Below are 23,405 nucleotides of genomic sequence, written 5' to 3'. Positions count from 1 at the left end.
ACTCACAGACACACAGCCGTTACTCACAGACACACAACCGTTACTCACAGACACACAACCGTTACTCACAGACACATAACCGTTACTCACAGACACACAACCGTTACTCACAGACACATAACCGTTACTCACAGACACACAACCGTTACTCACAGACACACAACCGTTACTCACACACAACACAACCGTTACTCACAGACACACAACCGTTACTCACAGACACATAACCGTTACTCACAGACACACAACCGTTACTCACAGACACACAACCGTTACTCACAGACACACAACCGTTACTCACAGACACACAACCGTTACTCACAGACACACAACCGTTACTCAGACACACAACCGTTACTCACAGACACACAACCGTTACTCACAGACACACAACCGTTACTCACAGACACACAACCGTTACTCACACACAACACAACCGTTACTCACAGACACACAACCGTTACTCACAGACACACAACCGTTACTCACAGACACACAACCGTTACTCACAGACACACAGCCGTTACTCACACACAACACAACCGTTACTCACAGACACACAACCGTTACTCACAGACACACAACCGTTACTCAGACACACAACCGTTACACACAGACACACAACCGTTACTCACAGACACACAACCGTTACTCACAGACACACAACCGTTACTCACAGACACACAACCGTTACTCACGGACACACAACCGTTACTCACAGACACACAACCGTTACACACAGACACACAACCGTTACTCAGACACACAACCGTTACACACAGACACACAACCGTTACTCACAGACACACAACCGTTACTCACAGACACACAACCGTTACTCACAGACACACAACCGTTACTCACGGACACACAACCGTTACTCACAGACACACAACCGTTACTCACGGACACACAACCGTTACTCACAGACACACAACCGTTACTCACAGACACACAACCGTTACTCACAGACACACAGCCGTTACTCACAGACACACAACCGTTACTCACAGACACACAACCGTTACTCACAGACACACAACCGTTACTCACAGACACACAGCCGTTACTCACAGACACACAACCGTTACTCACAGACACACAGCCGTTACTCACACACAACACAACCGTTACTCACAGACACACAACCGTTACTCACAGACACACAACCGTTACTCAGACACACAACCGTTACACACAGACACACAACCGTTACTCAGACACACAACCGTTACACACAGACACACAACCGTTACTCACAGACACACAACCGTTACTCACGGACACACAACCGTTACTCACAGACACACAACCGTTACTCACGGACACACAACCGTTACTCACAGACACACAACCGTTACACACAGACACACAAACGTTACTCACAGACACAAAACCGTTACTCAGACACACAACCGTTACACACAGACACACAACCGTTACTCACAGACACACAACCGTTACTCACAGACTCGTGCCACGAGATCTCGCGAGACTAAAATGTGACGAGATTTCTCGTCGAGTGAAAAGCTGTGTCGCGATATCGCCATGATTAGCAAAGAATTTGCCACGTTCACATTACATTACGGTGTACACCGCGGCACCGCCTCCACTGTCGTTTTGCTATTGTATTGTAAACATCTGCTCTGCTCATCCAGCACGAGTTGCAGTCGCACACAGACTGTGACAGTGCTGCAGGAATCACAGTTCACTGATCGCGTTACGATGGCGGAGGATTTGTTGCGCAACAGAGAGTCGATCTGAGATGTCTTCTGAGAATGAGATGTCTTGATATGTATGAGATGGCGGTTCACACAGAACGTGTTTTTCCATTCCAGTGCGGTACTTTTCCATTGTTTTTCTATGTAAACGCGCTAGACGGATGTGTAACCTTGCGCTCGCGTCTTGCATCTTTTGCAGCGTCTCGCGCATGACACAGCATTCTAAAAACGCGGCGCTCAAGTTAAAATCAGTTCCCCCATTCTACTGCCAGCGTATCGCATTTTACACAGCAAAAACGCATTCTGTGTGAATGGCCCCCTTATCTTGTAGAACGCGCCAGCGCCGCCACTACGGAGTGAAAATAAAAGTAAAACACGATGCGCACAAATTAGACTGCATACAATCGCCCGTCTCCCAATATCAAACCTATCTCTGGACGTTCTAGTTGTGGCTCTGGTCTCTGTTTTGGTCTCTGCTTGCACTTTGAATACAGAGAGAGTTGGCCTACTTTGGTTATGGTTGCACTTGCACTTAATTATCGTTTGCACTAATAAGACTAAGAAAAATTGTTGTTTTATACAGTTTTTATTTCTATTTTCAATTTGTGAAAACTTGCCTTGCCTTGCCTTGCCTTGCCTTGAAAAGTAGTTTTATTTGGAGGTCACACACAGCCTCAGAAGTTCTGGAAGCTCATAATGTACAGTAAGGTCTGAAGAGACCCGTGTGAAATCATACTTGAGAGAAGCTAGTCAGTTGAGTTTGTGGTAAAACCTTTACAGTGCTTCTATATTGTTGTATTTTAATGTATTTGATAATTCATACTCAAAGTAGAACTGAAATGACATTCATTACAAGATGATTTAGTTACAACATTTCAAAATGCACCTGCAGACTATTTTTCCAGTCATGAATTTTGTCATTGAGGAGTTCTATCAAATATTGTGCAAAAATCTCGTCTCGTCTTGTTCTCATGAACCCAATCTCGTCTTTGTCTTGTCTCGTGAGATAAGGGTCTCGTCACATCCCTATCACAAACACATAACCGTTACTCACAGACACACAACCGTTACTCACAGACACATAACCGTTACTCACAGACACACAACCGTTACTCACTCACAAACACATAACCGTTACTCACAGACACATAACCGTTACTCACAGACACACAACCGTTACACACAGACACACAACCGTTACTCACAGACACACAACCGTTACTCACAGACACACAACCGTTACTCACAGACACATAACCGTTACTCACAGACACATAACCGTTACACACAGACACACAACCGTTACACACAGACACATAACCGTTACTCAGACACACAACCATTACTCACAGACACACAACCGTTACTCACAGACACACAACCGTTACTCACAGACACACAACCGTTACTCACAGACACACAACCGTTACTCACAGACACACAACCGTTACTCACAGACACACAACCGTTACTCACAGACACACAACCGTTACTCACAGACACACAACCGTTATTCACAGACACATAACCGTTACTCACAGACACATAACCGTTACTCACAGACACACAACCGTTATTCACAGACACACAACCATTACTCACGGACACACAACCGTTACTCACAGACACACAACCGTTACTCACAGACACACAACCGTTATTCACAGACACACAACCATTACTCACAGACACACAACCGTTACTCACAGACACACAACCGTTACTCACAGACACACAACCGTTACTCACAGACACACAACCGTTACTCACAGACACATAACCGTTACTCACAGACACACAACCGTTACTCACAGACACACAACCGTTACTCACAGACACACAACCTTTACTCACGGACACACAACCGTTACTCACAGACACACAACCGTTACTCACAGACACACAACCGTTACTCACAGACACATAACCGTTACTCACAGACACACAACCGTTACTCACAGACACATAACCGTTACTCACAGACACACAACCGTTACTCACAGACACACAGCCGTTACTCACAGACACATAACCGTTACTCACAGACACATAACCGTTACTCACAGACACATAACCGTTACTCACGGACACACAACCGTTACTCACAGACACACAACCGTTACTCACAGACACACAACCGTTACTCACAGACACACAACCGTTACTCACAGACACATAATCGTTACTCACAGACACACAACCGTTACTCACAGACACACAACCGTTACTCACAGACACACAACCGTTACTCACAGACACACAACCGTTACTCACGGATACACAACCGTTACTCACAGACACACAACCGTTACTCACGGATACACAACCGTTACTCACAGACACACAACCGTTACTCACAGACACACAACTGTAACACACAAACACACAACCGTTACTCACAGACACACAACCGTTACTCACAGACACACAACCATTACTCACGGATACACAACCGTTACTCACAGACACACAACCGTTACTCACAGACACACAACTGTAACACACAAACACACAACCGTTACTCACAGACACACAACCGTTACTCACAGACACACAACCATTACTCACAGACACACAACTGTAACACACAAACACATAACCGTTACTCACAGACACACAACCGTTACTCACAGACACACAACCGTTACTCACGGACACACAACCGTTACTCACGGACACACAACCGTTACTCACAGACACACAACCGTTACTCACAGACACACAACCGTTACTCACGGACACACAACCGTTACTCACGGACACACAACCGTTACTCACAGAAACACAACCGTTACTCACAGACACACAACCGTTACTCACGGACACACAACCGTTACTCACAAACACACAACCGTTACTCACAAACACACAACCCTTACACACAAACACACAACCATTACACACAACTGTTACTCAAAAACACACAGCCATTACACACAAACACACAACCTATACACACAAACACACAACCGTTACACGCAAACACAGAACCTTTACACACAAACACACAACTGTTACACACAAGTGTAACACACAACTGTTACACACAAACACACAACCGTTACACACAAGCACAACCGTCACACACAAACACACAAGTGTAACACACAACTGTTACACACAAACACACAACCGTCACACACAAACACACAAGCGTAACACACAACAGTTACACACAAACACACAACCGTTACACACAAGCACAACCGTCACACTCAAACACACAAGCATAACACACAACAGTTACACACAACAGTTACACACAAACACACAACACCGTCTGAAACTTACACCTCATGGATAAGTGGAGTTGTAGACACTCGTGTAGGATAGAGAAATCATAAGTGTGTCAGTCAGTGTGTAATGATGAATAAATCATCTTTAAAGAGATCCTTCCAGAATGACTCAGAAAACCGCAGGTGGATTTATAGCTATACATATAAAACATAAAGTCGGTTTCATCAGCTTTATTGGAACAATAAAGTGTCTCTTCGTATATAATCAAGATGCTCTTAATTTATCAGTTGCAGAAGCAAATCTAACAAAACAAACATGAATATTTCACCGCTGCGTATTAAATGTGTGTTTGATGTGAAGCGGGTACATTTATAGAGGTTAATCTCAGTCTCTGAGCTCCATGTCTTCTGTTGTGAATTATTGAGCGCTCGCACCCCGCCGTCACTCCAGCGCTACGCTTCAGAATCAAATTAGATAAGAGAGAGACAACTCTCCGGCGTCCCAGTGTCCCGGCGCTCGCGGCTAACCCCCGTCAGCTTCACTCCCAGTTCATCAGCGGAGAAGCAGGCTTCTGGCGGAGGTTTCCGGAGGTTTCCCGGCACTGATGAACTGCTTTAGACTCTTTCTGATCTCTTCCTGTCATAAATGTGATCCAGTGGATCATCCGTTCGCCTCTCAGGGTTAACCTCACTGAAGTCAAGTCAAGTCAAGTCATCTTTATTTATATAGCGCTTTTTACAATACAGATTGTATCAAAGCAGCTTCACAGTGATAACATGAAAATAATACAAAAAAAACTATTTCATCATCATCCACCTTTAAGGCAGATCTATAATATTGTTGAATATTAAATGTCCCCAACTAAGCAAGCCAGAAGGAAGGCAACAGCGGCAAGGAACCAAAACTCCATCAGGTGACAGAAGGGAGAAAAAAACCTTGGGAGAACCCAGGCTCAGTCGGGGGCCAGTTCTCCTCTGGCCAATGAGTGAACAGTGTATGAAGTTCAGAATGAATCAGAGTATTTGTCCAGTTCCGGTTGGTTGAAGTCGGAGTGGAGAGGAGGAGAGACTGGTTGACACTTCAGGTCAGCGGCGGCGGCGTCGTGTCCTGGCGCTGGTCCTTCATCAGATCTGGATACGGCCTGGTTCCGGTGGACAGCAGTAAACCTCGGGATAGACAGAGAGACTAATATTAGCGTAGACGCCATCCTTCTTATGATGTACCAAGTACATCAGGATTTACGGGAAGTGTTCCCGGTCCCGGCTGTTCTAAACTATGCAGCCTAATTATAGAAGTCTATAATGTGTTATGTGTATGCTAGGCCGAAGAGATGTGTTTTTAGTCTAGATTTGAACTGACAGAGTGTGTCTGCTTCCCGGACAATGGTAGGAAGACTGTTCCAGAGTTTTGGTGCTAAATAGGAAAAGGATCTACCGCCAGCAGTCGATTTTGATATTCTAGGTATTATTAACTGGCCGGAGTTTTGAGATCGCAGTAGACGTGAAGGACTATAAAGCGTTAAGAGCTCGCTCAAGTACTGCGGAGATAAACCATTTAGTGCTTTGTAAGTAATCAGCAATATTTTAAAATTTATACAATGTTTAATAGGCAGCCAATGCAGTGTTGACAGAACGGGGCTAATATGGTCATACTTCCTGGTTCTAGTAAGAACTCGAGCTGCTGTGTTTTGAACTAGCTGTAGTTTGTTTATTAAGCGTGCAGGGCAACCACCCAGTAGAGCATTACAATAATCTAGCCTTGAGGTCATAAACGCATGAACTAATTGTTCTGCATTATTTATTGAGAGCATATGACGTAATTTAGATATATTTTTAAGATGGAAGAAAGCGGTTTTACAGATACTAGACACATGACTTTCAAATGAAAGATTGGTATCAAAGAGCACACACACACACACACACACACACACACCCAGGTTCCTAACCGACGACGAAGACTTAACAGAGCATCATCAAGTGTTAGACAGTACTCTAGGTTATTACGTGTGGAAGTTTTTTGTCCAATAATTAGAATCTCTGTTTTTTCTGAATTTAGTAGTAGGAAATTACTAGTCATCCAATTTTTTATATCAGCTATGCATTCCGTTAATTTTGTGAATTGGTAGGTTTCGTTAGGTTTTGAAGAAATATACAGCTGAGTATTCAAGGAGAGAGGGGAAGTTTTCCGTCATGGAACCAAAAATTTCAGAGTTGCCAGATAGTCAGGATTGTGAGATATAAAAAAAAAAATTTAAGAAAAAATGTCAGAATTGTGAGATAAAAAGTTGCAATTACCTTTTTATATATTTTCGCTCTGTGGCGAAAACGAGCTTCTATAAGAAAGAGATTTCGGACGACGATTTTAACGTATTTTTGTCTTGTTGGCATTTTCGCTGCTTATTTTGCAGTATTTCCATTTTCTGTCTTAAAACTGCAGTATAAGCACAAAAGTGCACAAAAAAAAAAATTGTGAGATACTACTTTTTAATTGTCACGAAAAAACATAATGGATTGTTGATGTCAATTTAGAATTACAAGAAAAATGTCAGAATTACAATTTATTTATAAACTTCGCAATTACCTTTTTCATATTTTCGTTCTGTATAGTGAAAACGAGCTTCTATGAGAAAGAGCTTTTACAAGACGGTTTTATTGTATTTTTAGTTTTTCAAGCAATTTTGAGGAAAAAGTAAGAGTTGCCAGATATACGCTAAACTCAAAAATTGTAAGAAAAAAATGTCAGAATTGTGAGATAAAAAGGATAAAAATATACCTTTTTTATATTTTCAATCCGTGGCGAAAACGAGCTTCTATAAGAAAGAGCTTTCAGACGATGTCACAATTACCTTTTTCATATTTTCGTTCTGTGTAGTGAAAACAAGCTTCTATAAGAAAGAGATTTCAGACGATGTCACAATTACCTTTTTCATATTTTCGTTCTGTGTAGTGAAAACAAGCTTCTATAAGAAAGAGATTTCGGACGACGGTTTTAACGTATTTTTGTCTTGTTGGAGTTGTCGCTGCTTTTTTTGCAGTATTTCCATTTTCTGTCTTAAAACTGCAGTATAAGCACAAAATTGTGAGACAATTTTTTTAAATTGTCGCGAAAAAACATAATGGGTTGTGATATGTCAATTTAGACTTACGAGAAAAATGTCAAAATTGCAATTTATTTATAAACTCGTAATTGTGTGGGAAAAAAAGTTGCAATTACCATTTTCATATTTTCGTTCTGTATAGTGAAAATGAGCTTCTATGAGAACGAGATTTCGGAAGACGGTTTTAACGTATTTTTAGTTTTTCAAGCAATTTTGAGAAAAAAGTAAGAGTTGCCATATATACGCTAAACTCCAAAATTTTAAGAAAAAATGTCAGAATTGTGAGATAAAAAGTCACAATTACCTTTTTTATATTTTCATTCCGTGGCGAGAACGAGCTTCTATAAGAAAAAGCTTTCGGACGAAGGTTTTAACGTATTTTTGTCTTGTTGCCGTTTTCGCTGCTTATTTTGCAGTATTTCCATTTTCTGTCTTAAAACTGCAGTATAAGCACAAAAGTGCATAAACAAAAGTCAGAATTGTGAGATAATACTTTTTAATTGTCGCGAAAAAACAAAAAAGATGGCGAGATGTCAATTTAGAATTACGAGAAAAATGTCAGAATTGCAATTCATTTATAAACTCGGAATTGTGAGAAAAAATGTTGCAATTACCATTTTCATATTTTCGTTCTGTATAGTGAAAACAAGCTTCTATAAGAACGAGATTTCGGAAGACGGTTTTAACGTGTATTTTTGTCTTGTTCGCTGCTTGTTTTGCAGTATTTCCATTGTCTCTGTCTTCAAACTGCACACAGAAGTGTGTGTTTAATGACGTCTTCACCAGTTCGAGCTGGTGTTCAGTGCGGTTTGAAGTGAGTGATTTAATTCTGTGCATCAGTCCAGATCTAGCTCTCACTATTAACGTTTGGCCAGTTAGAGCAGTTCGTCTTGGCTTAAATTGCATCTCTCGAGAAGGATCTTCAGCAGACAGTCGTACAGTATGTCTCACTTTCTGCAGTTTTAGAAATAAAAGCAAAGGGATGAGACATGAATAGAGCAGTGGAACTGGAGCTCATGGTGGTACTGAGTCCGCACTGCGGGGAAGATGTGAGGTATCAGTGTGTGTGTGTAAAACCACGTCACAGAAGGCAAAGTTTGGCCAATCACAGACTGTGTCTTTGGGGGAATCTTTCCCAAGATTCAACATGAACACACAAACACGAGCAGCGACTGACAAGCTCATAGTTCAGGGATTTGTGTGTCGTGTGGATTGAGAGTTTGAGAAAGTTCGTCATTGAGACCCCGTTGCAGAGCTCTGCGCTAGACAATCATCCGAACTCAAGGTTGCTTTGGGAAGTTGCATATTGTAAGATATTCCATCAAGTTGAATAAAAGCAGGAGATCTTATTGTGCCCGGTGGCACTTAACTTCAGCAAACTAGTGTTGTCAGTGACTGAATTATCAGACTCCATTCGGTGCTCTTGACAGATCATTCCTCTAAACGGCTGGTCGCCTCGAGCGGCTTTTTCCAGCAATGGATATAAAAGATGTTTCCGTGAACAGGCATTAATTTAATCCAGATCGACTCGGTGAACCGTTCCCCAGACTCTCAACCCGCACACACACATCTTACACTGGGGCTGTTGGGTGGGACGGACTCTGTGAAAGATATCATTAACACACTGTTTCCTTTCCAGCTTCTAACCCAACGATTTTAACTCTGTGTTATGAATGTTAATATCACCTTTTCTCCCAGTGGATTCACAGTTTCTTTGGTTTAATGAGTCTGTTCATCAATATGCAAACATGAAGCTCTTTCTGAAGGTTGGTTAAGGGGAGGGTGCCGTGTTGATGCCATGGTTTGAGGAGGTTTCAGATCACAGACCAACAGTCCTTCCCCCTCAAGCTGCTTAAAACGCAATGTTTGTCACACTAATTTGCCTCATCATATGAATAACAATGATATGCATTATGTGTTTAAACAGCAAAAGCTCTTCTGCACCCCAGTTTCATAGAGTTCTGCTCCATTAAAAGCTGTTGATGTTTCACAAGTCTAAATCTGAGCAGTGTAATGTCAAATGAAAACTTGTATAATTTAACTTTTGGCATTCCTTGACACTCTGAGAAAACAGGCCTTTTGTTATTCATGCTATGAGATTTCCAAAGGACAGGCTTATGGATAATTATGTTGAAAGATTTGGTCTGTGTTTTGGGGAGGGGAAAATCTTGAGGGACAGTAATTTGAAAATATCACCTTCGGTATCCCGGGGTGAGAGTGGGAAGTTTTGCATATAGATCCTCATCATTAGCGAGATATCACCATGCCAACGGGGAGCGGGGATTATGAGCTTTGTGAGCTCCGGGAAAACGTTCAGTGAATGATGAATTCAAAACACTTTACCTACTTTGAAACATGGGGTGAAATTTGTTTATCACTATCCGAGAACAATCTTACACAGCTTTCTTTTTGTAATTTTTTTTTTCATGCAAAAATCATGCGGCCAATTTGTTAATGTAAGTGACCTGTACTACGTGGTTTGCTATCTTGTTAAACATGCAGTCAGTGAGTGGAGGTTAGCATAGATAGCGTTAGCATTAGCACTAGCACAGCCAAGTCTGTTTGTACTGTACAGTAGATATAGAACTGTTTTTGTAGGATTTATCTGAATGTACATTCTAGTTTATGCTCTGGGTAGCACATTATGCTTAAGTTTTAAATGATTTTCTGTATTATTCTAACCCTGTAATCAAGTATACGACAGTAATTCTTTAGCATTAGCCTAGCTGTTTATAGTCTGATTTTAAATAGATGCTAACCAAACTAACTTTAGAACTAACCTCATTAAGTCTTAGTCCTGTTCTAATGATGGTTTTTCTCTCTCTCTTGTTCATTTGTCTTGCTCGGGTAACTAATGCCGTCTTCCTTCTCTCTTTCATCCTAGGAGGTGAACTAGTGTTGCCAATTATAACTGTGGATTCCCTTGATCCCCCATCAATTGCGACACGTTACCCTGTTATTCCCCCGCCCCCGACCTATCGCCCCTTCCTCACCTTGCTCGAGACCACCAAAGAGTCTCTCGCCCTGCCCGGGCGACCCCCATGTCCACTAGACCAGGAGGACTGCGAGGAGCCCATGGAGGTCTCGGCCTACGGCTCGGGCGAGATGACGGAGTCCGACGATGAGGATTACTATAAAAACTCGCCCCTTGTCACTGATCGGACGGTACTCCCGCCTCCCCCCCGGGGTGATCGCCCCTTCGCCCGTTTGCCCAACTCCCATCGACCGCCGCTCCCCTTCACCCCTACGGCCCCACCAGTTTCCCGACTCAAACCTGGCATCAACACTGGCCCCAACATCCCGGCGGGTAAAATGAACACTCGTGACCAAGTGCTCCTGCCGCCCGCTCAGCCGTCGGGCGAACCAGAACACGGCGGGCGGCATCGACACAACCCAGGTATAACGTATCCCCCCAATTTACCCCATGTCCCCACTACAGACCCCTCGTCGCCAGGCCGAGGGCCGCCGGGAGCAGTGGAGGTGATACGCGAGTCCAGTAGCACGACGGGAATGGTTGTGGGAATCGTAGCCGCGGCCGCTCTCTGTATCCTCATCCTCCTCTACGCCATGTACAAGTACCGAAACCGTGACGAAGGCTCCTACCAGGTGGACCAGAGCCGCAACTACATCAGCAACTCAGCCACGCAAAGCAACGGCGCCCTGGTGAAGGAGAAGCAGCCCAGCGCAGCCAAGACGGGCACTAAGAGCAAGAAAAACAAAGACAAGGAGTATTACGTCTGAGCTCGGCCTCCAAAGGGACCGAGACGGGAGAAGGAGAGAGATAGGATGAGGAATGGAAAGGTTAACCGGTCACTTATAGTGCTCTGACATCAGTCTTCTTTAATTTCCTGTCTCGTCTAGCTGTTGGCCTCATTTCCAGCGAGAGCTAAAGAGTACGATGGTGTCTATAGGGTTTGGAATCATTCCTTCCCTCATTTACTTTTTTTGATAGCTAATCCCTGTTATGAAAAGAAACTCTGCAAACCTTTTGTATTGATGAAAAGTGGATTTTTCCGCACACTTAATTTGACGCTCTAGTTTGTTCTTTGTAAATACTACTCGAGTCCTCAATATTCAGATCATCTCCTAGCCTGATGTCAAAACACCCATGTATGCCAGGCTGCTTGGGCAATCCATTGTTGCTCCATCAGAGCATTGGATGCGGTCGAGAATTGTTTGGGAATGAGAGCAGTTCGATTGGAACGGCTTGGCATAGGTGACATTTCAGGAACAGATGGTGCCGAAAACGTTTAGCAGTCACACTCCTCCGTAATACTGCCAAACCAGCTCTGTGTCAAATCCGTCTCCCTCTCTTTCCAAGTGCTTCACGTTTCCATCCTCCACTCCCTTCATCCCTCTCTTTCTCTCTTTCCCCACACCCTTTCTTGGCTTGTTCTCCCTTTTCCTCCTTGTCCTTGGTGCTCAGGAGCAGATGCAACGTAATTCTGTTGTGTTTCCAGCATGTGGTATTCAAAATGAAAACAGACAAATACTGTTTCTGTGGAGTCAAACAAATTAATATATGAATATATATACATATATATCAAACCGTTACAACTAGCGAAACATCTGTGGATGATCCCTTCAGCCGCCAGAACTCTCGGAGGCCCGCGGTCACCCCACGTTTCGGCAGATAATCGTCATGTGTGTGTGAGGGTTCCACAGGGCTCCGTCCTCGACCCGCTGAGGATCTTGGGTTCTGCTCTAAGTACCTCATTCAAGAACCCGAAACAGCAAATGGACACATCCATGTATACAGATGTTTGAAAAGGACTCGTGAACACGATTGATCAAGACCCTCCGACCCACGTCACGTCAACAAACCATATCAGTGGAAAACAGCAGAGACTTGGATGATAGGGTGCTTTTTTGTTTTGTTTTCTATGTGTGTGCGTGCTTTCTTTTTTATTTTGTCACAATGTCAAAGGGAAAAGACAATAATGTTCCAGTTAACGTAACGTGAACTCTCCTGCGTCTTTGAGCACGTTCTTTCAGGAGGAAAGTAGGTATGAACTTTGCGCATTTCAGAAAACGGAACAAACTCTCTTGAAAGAAAGACGACATGGCTTGTTTCCTGGAAGATGTACATCTTGAACTCTAGTATTCTAATTTTCTCAACTCTATTAAAAGAACTAAACTACGATGAAAAGAAAATGTTTAAAACAGTTTGTGAAATGTCTAAATATTTGAATCTCATCCCAGTGCTAAAAGAGATGTTTTTCCTAATTATCATCCCTAAGAAAGAAAAAAAAGAAAAAAGAATGTGCAATGAACTGCACAGATCAGTGAATCAGATTGCAGAACGCAGATGCTCCTTTGAATATTAAACAGCAAAATACGATTTGGTTTACAAGAAAACATTTCCTTTACCTGGCGGGATAGTGTATCCGGGAGACTTTGATCCTCCGACTCTCTCCTCTGTGTGAATCATGTCGCTCGCTTTACCCAGCGTGTGGAGGGCTGTTCATACTCCATATTCACTCAACGAGGACCAGACACCATCATCATTTGATTTCCCTCCTCCATCTCTGAGTGTTTGTGCGCTTGTTTGTCTGTATGAATGTTTCCATTATCCCAGATCCTGTTCGGGTTTGTCAGTTGCATTTCTCCTCAGCTCCCTTGTTCTTTCTAAATGTTATTGTAGAGTGTTCCAGTGAGATGAATCTGCATACGTGTATATTAACAGAAGGGAATACAATTGGTTATATACTTCTTACACCCTGTGTCGTGTGCTTATTTAGCCTTCACACTTTTCTTCCTCACTTCAGCTCAACACAAACCCTTTGAGAGGGTAAACTAGAGTGTATTTATAGTCCAGTGTAACTCCATCGCAACCTTCATTCACATCACGATGAAGCTGTACACGAGTGCCGGTAAGTCTTTGATTCTAAAAATGCGGCTACAATTTCAAGATCATTTGCGATTCACATGTGATTCAGATATGAACATCTGAAAGACATCTTGTGCCTACGTCTGCTTGCATTACGTTTGCGTATGCTTCAAATGATTATTCATATATGTAAACATCATCGCTGTCTGATGAAAACCGCGTATGTCCATTTTGCCGATTTTGAGATTTTTCGACGGATAGAATTTCCAGGTTCATTTCCGTATACAGTTTGCTTCACATATCTAAATGACCAATGAAAAGTTGTGAAATCATGTCATCTGATTTTCACGTATATCTATTTGGTGTCAAAGCTGTCAATCACGCCGCGTATCTCCCTGTGGAGGCATCTCGCCGCGCCGGTCTCGTGAAGTTTCATCTTAAACCGGTGATTTATAGGTTATTGGCTAATGATGATAAATGTGTCTGAAAAAATAACGAGGCATTTTAATTGCTTATTAATAAACTGTTGTTTTCTAAATCAGTGTCGGCTAAAAACATCTCCATCTCCGCTGTTAAAGGATAATTCCGGTATTTAACACCTTGAGTCTATATTGTAGTTTGTTTTGGATGAACAAGAGTGGTGGACAACATTTTTTTGACAATGGTTCCTCTCTCGAGTTTTTGACTATAAAAGAATTGGCTATGGACCCATTTAACATTGGAGTCAATGGGCATGTCCGAAAATGTCATTAAAACAGCCAATAATGTTCGTTTACAAAACTGTTAAACTCACCGAGTGATGTTAGTGGTGTTCGTTGATGATTATAAACAATATATCGTCGCAATATATGATTCCAATCCGTTTATTTTGCTATAGTGGAACTATTTTTTCAGACACTTCACAACCGTGTAACTTCCGCTCAATATTTGAATCTGAAGCGTTAGCACACTCCCGACCACTTGATGGCGATAACCGATGTTTATGTCTCGCGGGACACTCACGGTCACAGTCGAGTTCAACTTCATATTGCACTTTTCAATATTTTCAAGGTTTTGTTTGTTTATTTGGCTTACTCTCCCGGAGCACAGTTGCTCTGCTCGCTCGCCTTATGAGAAACGGAAGCGAGCAAAAAGACGACATCGACCAAATGTAAACAGCCCCCTTTCCGTTTCCGGTAGCGCATTTATATTAACAAGCACTCAGTCCTTCAACAGAATTCAATGGGATTTTACAAAATGACGAATAAAACACGACAGAAACTGTATTTCGCAACACTTTTTGTTTCTGGAACATCAACTAACATCACTAATCTTTCTGGCAGGTGAAATACTGCATTATAACCAGGGTTCTAAATTAACTTTGATCACCAGCCAAACTTTCTAAAGTTACCAGCCAATCAGAATATCCACTTGTCAAATTTTTTACTTTAAAATTATTAGATCCTATTACGAAATTGTTTGTTTTGTTTTTATCTTTTGAGTACATGCGGCAATCTTGACAATACATGACGACATTATTGTGATCAAACACTAGCCATTCACGACCCATCAGCCATTTGGCATTACATTTTCTTTTCTTAGTTTCTCTGTCGATACCCTCCTCATCCCCTGCCTCGTTCCTCTTCTTGCCCCCAGAAGTCTGTCCCAACCACCGCCGTATTTCGTTTAATATTAACCTACTTTACTAGCCAACTCCGTCTCATTTCTTGTGTTTTCTGTGTCTGTTCGTTTCCATGGTTTCTCACGCTGGTTTCACTGCAAACTGCGCACAGCCAATGGCCGATGAAACGTCATCACGTAGCATTACGTCAGTGTTCATGGGAAATGTAGGAAGTACTGCCAGGGGGATAAATGACCGAGAACAGAGCGGAACAGAGCCTTATGGATCATGCATGTAATGTCTCATGCATCACCGGCCAAACTGGCTAGTAAGTTTTTATTTACACCCGCCAAAATTAATTTTAACCCGCATTTGGCGGGTTGGCGGGTGTTAATTTAGAACCCTGATTATAATGCTTGTATTGGCATTCTAAAGGTATTTTAAGAGGTAAAAAGTAGACATTTAATAAACTGAGCGTATTTAATAAACTGAGACGTAGGCTATTTAATAAACTGAGTGTAGCATCTGACATCTGTCAATATGAAACGCGACTTGGCCATTCTAAATAATGATCGTAAGAACACGTATCGACCACCGTTACTGTAAAATATGCACGTATGTCCATTTAAACTCAGTTTTGGTCAAATGTGGATTATATCATTATACTGGCAAGAATATGGTTACATTTAAAGATGCCGTACCAAGTATGACAACGCTACGTTCAACTGCTTTTGAAATTACGGTGTTTTTTTCACAAAGTAACCGTTTTGGACATCGGAGTTTCATCGGGCAGCGGCGATATGCACTACTTTAGCAACAAGACAAGGCGATGCTTCTGTTGTGTATAAACTAATAAAGTATACCAGTCACAGCAGCAATCGCTCTCCTTTCCACCAATGCTTATGGCACTCCCAACTCAGAAACTCGGGTATCAAAATGATCTCAGTTTCCCAGTAGTGAATACAACTTGTGAGAGCGTTGATGTCCAATATCCAACTATGAATTTTTGACTAGGAAACTCCGACTATGAAACTCAAAGTAGGAATTTTCAACTATGAATTTTTCACTAAGAAACTCGTATGTATGATAATTCCAATACTGTATAAAACATACAATATGCTTCAAATGGTTATCCATGTACATATGCACTACTGTATACCAGTATAAAGTACACCAGTCACAGCAGCAATCGCTCTTCCCTTTGTCATATTTAAAGTTTATTACTCGCCCAATTCGGAGACTAGGGTATCAAAATTATCTCTCAGAATTAAATACAACTTGTGAGGGCGTTCATGTCCAATATCCAACTAGGAAACTCAGACTGGGAATTTCCGACTAGGAATGTCTCTGTGACAGACAGATGAAGATCCGACAGTAAAAAAAAACAATGCAGAAAAAAGAACAAGGTTCATCTGAGGACAAAAGACATCAGGACTGAAGATGTGAAAGTGTTGGAAAGTGCAGATGTGTTTTAGAACACAAACACACACAGGCTCTCCTCTTTCTGTTTCCATGGAAACAGGCTTCAGCCTTTATGATGGTGTGTGTGTGTGTGTGTGTGTGTGTGTGTGTGTGTGTGTGTGTGTGTGTGTGTGTGTGTGTGTGTGTGTGTGTGTGTGTGTGTGTGTGTGTGTGTTTGGGGGTTTAAACAGTTCTCCAGTGATCTCTGGAACAGACGAAACTAAAGATGAAGAGGCCGAGCAACAACCGTGTGTTTATGACCCAATAATGAAGAACGACTGGAGTTTGAAAATCCTTTATTTCATCGAGATCACACACCGTCAAAGAAACACATTACTAGAACAATCTGTGTCTCTTCTAGTCCTGGAAATCACAATCCGTCCCTGATATTTACACACACACACACACACACACACACACACACACACACACACACACACACACACACACACACACACACACACACACACAGTTCAGCAGCTCGTATTTATGGTGTACATAAATAATATTATATTCCAAAAGCATAATTTGCCTAATGTTCCAGTGTCAAGTATGAATCTGCAAATAAAACTCGCCAGCTGGAGAATTTATCACGAATATACGAGAGGAACAGGAACTAAACACACGGACAGCAGCTGGACGCAGTTGTGCACGGGTCAGCACAGATCTTGTTGTTTGGATAAGGACTGAACACTGTCTATAAAGGCTGTATTTGATGTCTGACCGAGAGAGAGAGAGGTCTAGCTTTTGCCATCTAGTCATAAATAGCTTAACTATACCTACACTTAAAGCCTGTGCATACAGTAGCGTTTCATCTTTTATAAAATTTGATTTTGGCCAAATGTATTTTACAACAGGAAAAGTGTCCATATAGCTACAACACACTAGTCTGTAACCTGTGGATGTAAATGTAACGTGTTGCCGCCGGCGCCGTTTTAATGACGGACAAAATGCACATTTGCACACATCCGCTGGTCAAACCTCGTAACTGCACTGGTTTCGACTTCTGTAAAATATCAAGCTTTTTTAATAGACATGAAAATGCACATTCCGAACTTAAATGTATTTAATTCTTTGGAATATCGATGTTAGATTGGTCTTGTTTTTAAGAAGACACTTGGCAGAATGTCAGATTTTTGTAGAAGTGAAATAAATTATGAAAGTATAACAGAAAAAAAAGTTATAGAAGTTTGAGTTTATGAAAATGTACAACGTTAAAAATGTAATTATTCATGTTTTATATAAAATATATATTTTCAAAACCTGGTGGACTCTAAAAATGCAAAAAAATCAAAGGCAAAAATCTGAACAAGTTGTGTTTCAAATGTTAGGTTGACATCTCAGAAAATGAGCCTGGCAAGTCAGATTTACATCGAGATGTTCAGTCTGGCAACTCTCCATAGACGGCTCAATCCGAGCGGCGGGATAAACGGTTGTCTCTCAAAATCCCTCCGCACGCAATAGGCTAGCGCTACAACCAATCAGAGCAACGGAGAAGGAGACGCAGTCGAGCGGCAAAGATCCGGTCCAGCAAAACTCAGAACACTTTAAAGAATGTTATAAGAATGACTTCAGTGCCGTTCTTTGCTCTTTTCTTAAAGAAAAACGTAACTCCAAGTCCTCCAGAGCCGCGGCCGAAGCCGATTGGAAAGACGCTGTTCTCCATCCGCAGCCGCCATTCTGTGTTTTCAAGCGGCAGCCGTCGCAACTCTGTCGTCACGTTAAGCCCGCCCCCGCCTACTCTATACACGACGTGATTGGCCTGACCCAGTTTAGGGTTTTGCAGGTAGAAGGTCTGTGGAGAGTTGCTAGACTGCAGAATACACTTTGCTGCCGCTAGCGTGCGTCTAGATTTCTAAGCTATCAGAAAATGAGCGTTCAGTGAGATTTAGTTTGGGCGCAGTACCACACTTCTCCACTAGTGGACATCACTGCCCATATAAGGGTGCCTGCATTTCCATATGTGGTTTGAGTCTGAACCATTATTTTAAGTAGACATCCTATTCAGAAGTAGTGTTGGAAGTTTGGTAGATTTAGAAATGAATTCAACCTCTAAGAAACACAAAAGATCCCGTATGTGCATTATAGCTCGCTGACACATCACTAATGCTGAATCTATTATTGTTTTCTTTATATTTAAAACAAACTGAGGTTTCTACCATTCTTTCATGATTTTTCATGTTCAAAATAAAGGTCTGAACAATTCTGAATTCTTGTTGCAAATTGATAAATAACGGCTCCTCTGTAATGTATTTTAAAAATCAGTCACCAAATATGTAAACTAGAGATTATAAGCTTTCAAATGATATATAGTTTGTCAAGATTGGTTTAGGTTTAGTATAGGATATTACTGTTTTAAATATGTAATAGGCCTACAACAACATATCATTTGTGTTTACCACGGGAAAATCATAAGCAGGTGCGCCCGCGCTGTAACTTCTGTGTGTTCTCTCTTTACACACACCGATTCGAACTCTGTGTTTGTGTGAATCATCTACACACGTGATTCAGTGAGTCTTGTTGTCCAGAACAATGTCTTGTAAGGGGATTTAACAGAGGAGCTGAAGAATAAGAGCATACGGTGAGAGTGTGTGTTCGTGATGAAGTGTGAGATGATGTTCTGCTGGGTCACACACATACACACACTCACACACACACACACACACACACACACGCACACACACACACTCAGTGGTTCTGTGTGATGATGTTCTGCTGGGTCACACACACACACACACACTCACACACACACACACACACACACACGCACACACACACACTCAGTGGTTCTGTGTGATGATGTTCTGCTGGGTCACACACACACACACACTCACACACACACACACACACGCACACACACACACTCAGTGGTTCTGTGTGATGATGTTCTGCTGGGTCACACACACACACACACACACACTCAGTGGTTCTGTTTGATGATGTTCTGCTGGGTCACACACACACACACACACACACACACACACACACACACTCAGTGGTTCTGTGTGATGATGTTCTGCTGGGTCACACACACACACTCTTCATCACACACTCTTCATCACACACACACACACACACACTCTTCATCACACACTCTTCATCACACACACACACACACACACACACACACACTCTTCATCACACACTCTTAATCACACACACACACTCTTCATCACACACTCTTCATCACACACACACACACACACACACACACACACACACACACACACACACTCACACTCTTCATCACACACACACACACACACACACACACACACACACACACACACACTTCATCACACACACACACACACACACACACACACACACACACACACTCATCACACACACACACACACACACACACACACACACTCATCACACACACACACACACACACACACTTCATCACACACACACACACACACACACACACACACACACACACACACTCATCACACACACACACACACACACACACACACACACACACACACACTCATCACACACACACTCATCACACACACACACACACACTGTTACGACCCTGCGTTCTACTTGCTCGCCTGCGGGTGGCGGTGTTCTTTCTGGAGAGCGTGGGAGATCGCACACCCCTGTTACCTGTTCACCTTAATTATGAAGAGGATAAAACACTGGACTCCAACCCTCCTCTTCACTTCGTCCAGGGGATTGACGGCCTCTGGAGAAGTCACTTGTTTGCTAACCTTTATTTGTTTACAACCCATACCAACCTTTTTCTCCTCCCCATCTGGATTATGATTTACCCCTTTGATTTTGAACCCTAGACTTTGTTATATTAAGTTACTGCTATTTTTGAAGACCAATAAAATCTTGCAAGTCATTCTCAGTGTACTTGTATACTTTATGTACGGTCGAAACGAGCTGGCCGTAACACACACACACACACACACACACACACACACACACATCACACACAACGCACACAACGCACACAACGCACACACACACACACACACACACACACACACACACACACACACACACACACACACACACACACACACACACACACACACACACACACACACACACACACACACACACACACACACACACACACACACACACACACACACACACACACACACACATCACACAAAAATGTGAAATATGAACACAACTCGGACCAAAGACTTCATGTTTGTTATTGTTGCTCTCCCCTTATTTATCGTTTATTGCCGTTGTGATTTACTGTTATTCATATTCATATATGTAAATATGTACTACTGCATCATAACCTGACGTCACTGAAGACTGAAGTATAATAACGCATTATTAACCTTCACACACTCTCTGAATCCCAGATCCCGGCGTCTGTGAGTCGTGAGCGCTCGAGGAGTCCAGCTGAGATTTTAATTACATTCATTAATATCTCCGATCACATCTCTGCTGATTGCTTTCCTGACGCCTTATTATTTTCTGCATGTTCTTCAGTTGATCATAATTCATAACACAGAAGATCTGATGTGTCGGATCACGTGATATTCGGATCATAAACTGATAAACGTCATCGGTCTGACAGAAATGAAACGGCAGATTTTATTATGGAATATTGATTTTATTTAAATAATTATAATTTCACAATGCATTTATTCAGATGGGTTAGAATCAGCAGAAATCTGCATTGTGAACACAATTAAATATATTCAGTTATAAAGTATAAACATGCTTAAAATATGACTAGCTGTGGCTATTATTGGTCTTTTTTTTTGAGAAATTAATCCAAATGAAGTGTTTTTTTTGCTGAAAAGAAGACGAGTAAGTCGTAGAATTTTAAGTCGTCACTTTCATTTATACAGCGCTGTTAACAGTATGGATGTTTCAAAGCAGCTTTACAGTGATAATAGAAATTAGCGTAACAGTGAAGTTGCAAAGATCATTAGTCAGTAACTCAGGAGTCGCTAACACGACACTAGGTTATTACGTGTGGAAGTTTTTTGTCCAATAATTAGAATCTCTGTTTTTTCTGAATTTAGTAGTAGGAAATTACTAGTCATCCGGTTTTTTATATCCACTATGCATTCCGTTAATTTTGTGAATTGGTAGGTTTCGTTAGGTTTTGAAGAAATATTACAGCTGAGTATCGTCGGCATAACAGTGAAAGCTAATTCCATGTTTCCTAATGATATCTCCTAATGGTAGCATGTACAGAGTGAACAGCAGCGGTCCTAGTACTGAGCCTTGTGGTACGCCATACTGAACTTGTGATTGATAAGACATCTCTTCATTTACTGCTACAAACTGATAGCGGTCAGATAAGTGTGATTTAAACCATGCTAGTGCAATTCCACTAATGCCAACATAATGTTCGAGTCTATTTAAAAGGATGTTGTGGTCAATGTTTAGATCTTTTGACGTTTTATTACTTTAAAAAAATATATTGGTATTTACATTTTATTTATTTTAACTTTAGTTTTTGTTTATATTTATTTCCAGTTAATCATTTTAGTGCTTCAACTTATTTGTTTATTGCCAAGGCAACATTTCTAGATTAATTTTTCAACTTATATTTCTACTTTATTTATTTATTTCAATGAACAGAATTTTTAAATAGTTTTAGTTAATGATAATAAACCTATGTGAGACAAACAATATTCTATCAGTTAAAACGTATGAAATTGAAACAAATTGGATGCAAATTGATGATATATTGAGCATTTAAAACACATTCAGTATATTATTATTATTATTATTATTACAGAAATCTGACCAGAAAACTAACAATATTAATGCGGCATTTGTCAATGTGGAAACTGTGATCCAACCAGACGGAAACTTTATTTGCGTTTGAAACACATAAACCTGATTTAGTGCATGTGTGTGAGTGTGTGTGTGTGAGTGTGTATGTGTGTGTGTGAGAGAGTGAGTGAGAGAGAGTGTGTGTGTGTGTGTGTGTGTGTGTGTGTGTGTCAGGTGATGTACCTGCGGTCTCCATGGAAACAGTGTTAGCAGAGACTGAATCCACATGAGAAAAACATCATGCTTTGGTAAATCTTCACAATGGCTAAAAAGTCAAAATTATGACGTCCTACATTCTACTCTTCTTTTTATATTTTATCTCATAATTATAACTTAGCATTTCATCATTTTGACCTTTTGTCATAATTTTGAATTTGAATGTCAATTTCAACTTTATGTAAATTTTAACCTAATATAATTTTAACTGTCAGAATTTCAATAATTGACAAAGTCAAATTTATGACAAAAATTCGAAATTATGGCATTAGTTGAATTTGACCTTTTTATACAATAATTTTAATATTGTCATCATAATTCCGTCTTTGATGTCATATTTTAAACTTTCTGTCAATTTCGTCTTTTTTTCGGCAAAAGTACAACTGTTTATGTCATAATTTTTACTTTGTGTGTGTGTGTGTGTGTGTGTGTGTATACTTCAGGTTCACAGCGCCTCCTAGA

General features: G+C 41.4%; 1 protein-coding gene across 6 annotated transcripts in view; it reads left to right on the top strand.

The window, feature by feature from the left end:
- The window catches only part of nrxn2b (neurexin 2b), a 249,335-nt gene extending 235,564 nt beyond the window's left edge, over window positions 1–13,771 (top strand). For 3 of the 6 annotated variants that reach the window (XM_079603464.1, XM_079603465.1, XM_079603463.1), the window contains one exon: window positions 11,495–13,764. In XM_079603464.1, the coding sequence (XP_079459590.1) occupies window positions 11,495–11,796 (302 nt within the window). In that variant the 3' untranslated portion in view covers window positions 11,797–13,764. Of the gene's footprint in view, window positions 1–10,939 lie in introns of all 6 variants that reach the window. The other 3 variants (XM_079603461.1, XM_079603462.1, XM_079603466.1) reach the window with 2 other exon arrangements.
- The last annotated feature ends 9,634 nt before the right edge of the window (window positions 13,772–23,405 follow it).

This window comes from Phoxinus phoxinus (genome assembly GCF_949152265.1).
Source record: "Phoxinus phoxinus genome assembly, chromosome: 2".
NCBI classification, from domain to species: Eukaryota; Metazoa; Chordata; class Actinopteri; order Cypriniformes; family Leuciscidae; genus Phoxinus; species Phoxinus phoxinus.
This window is presented reverse-complemented; position numbering and strand designations above follow the sequence as displayed.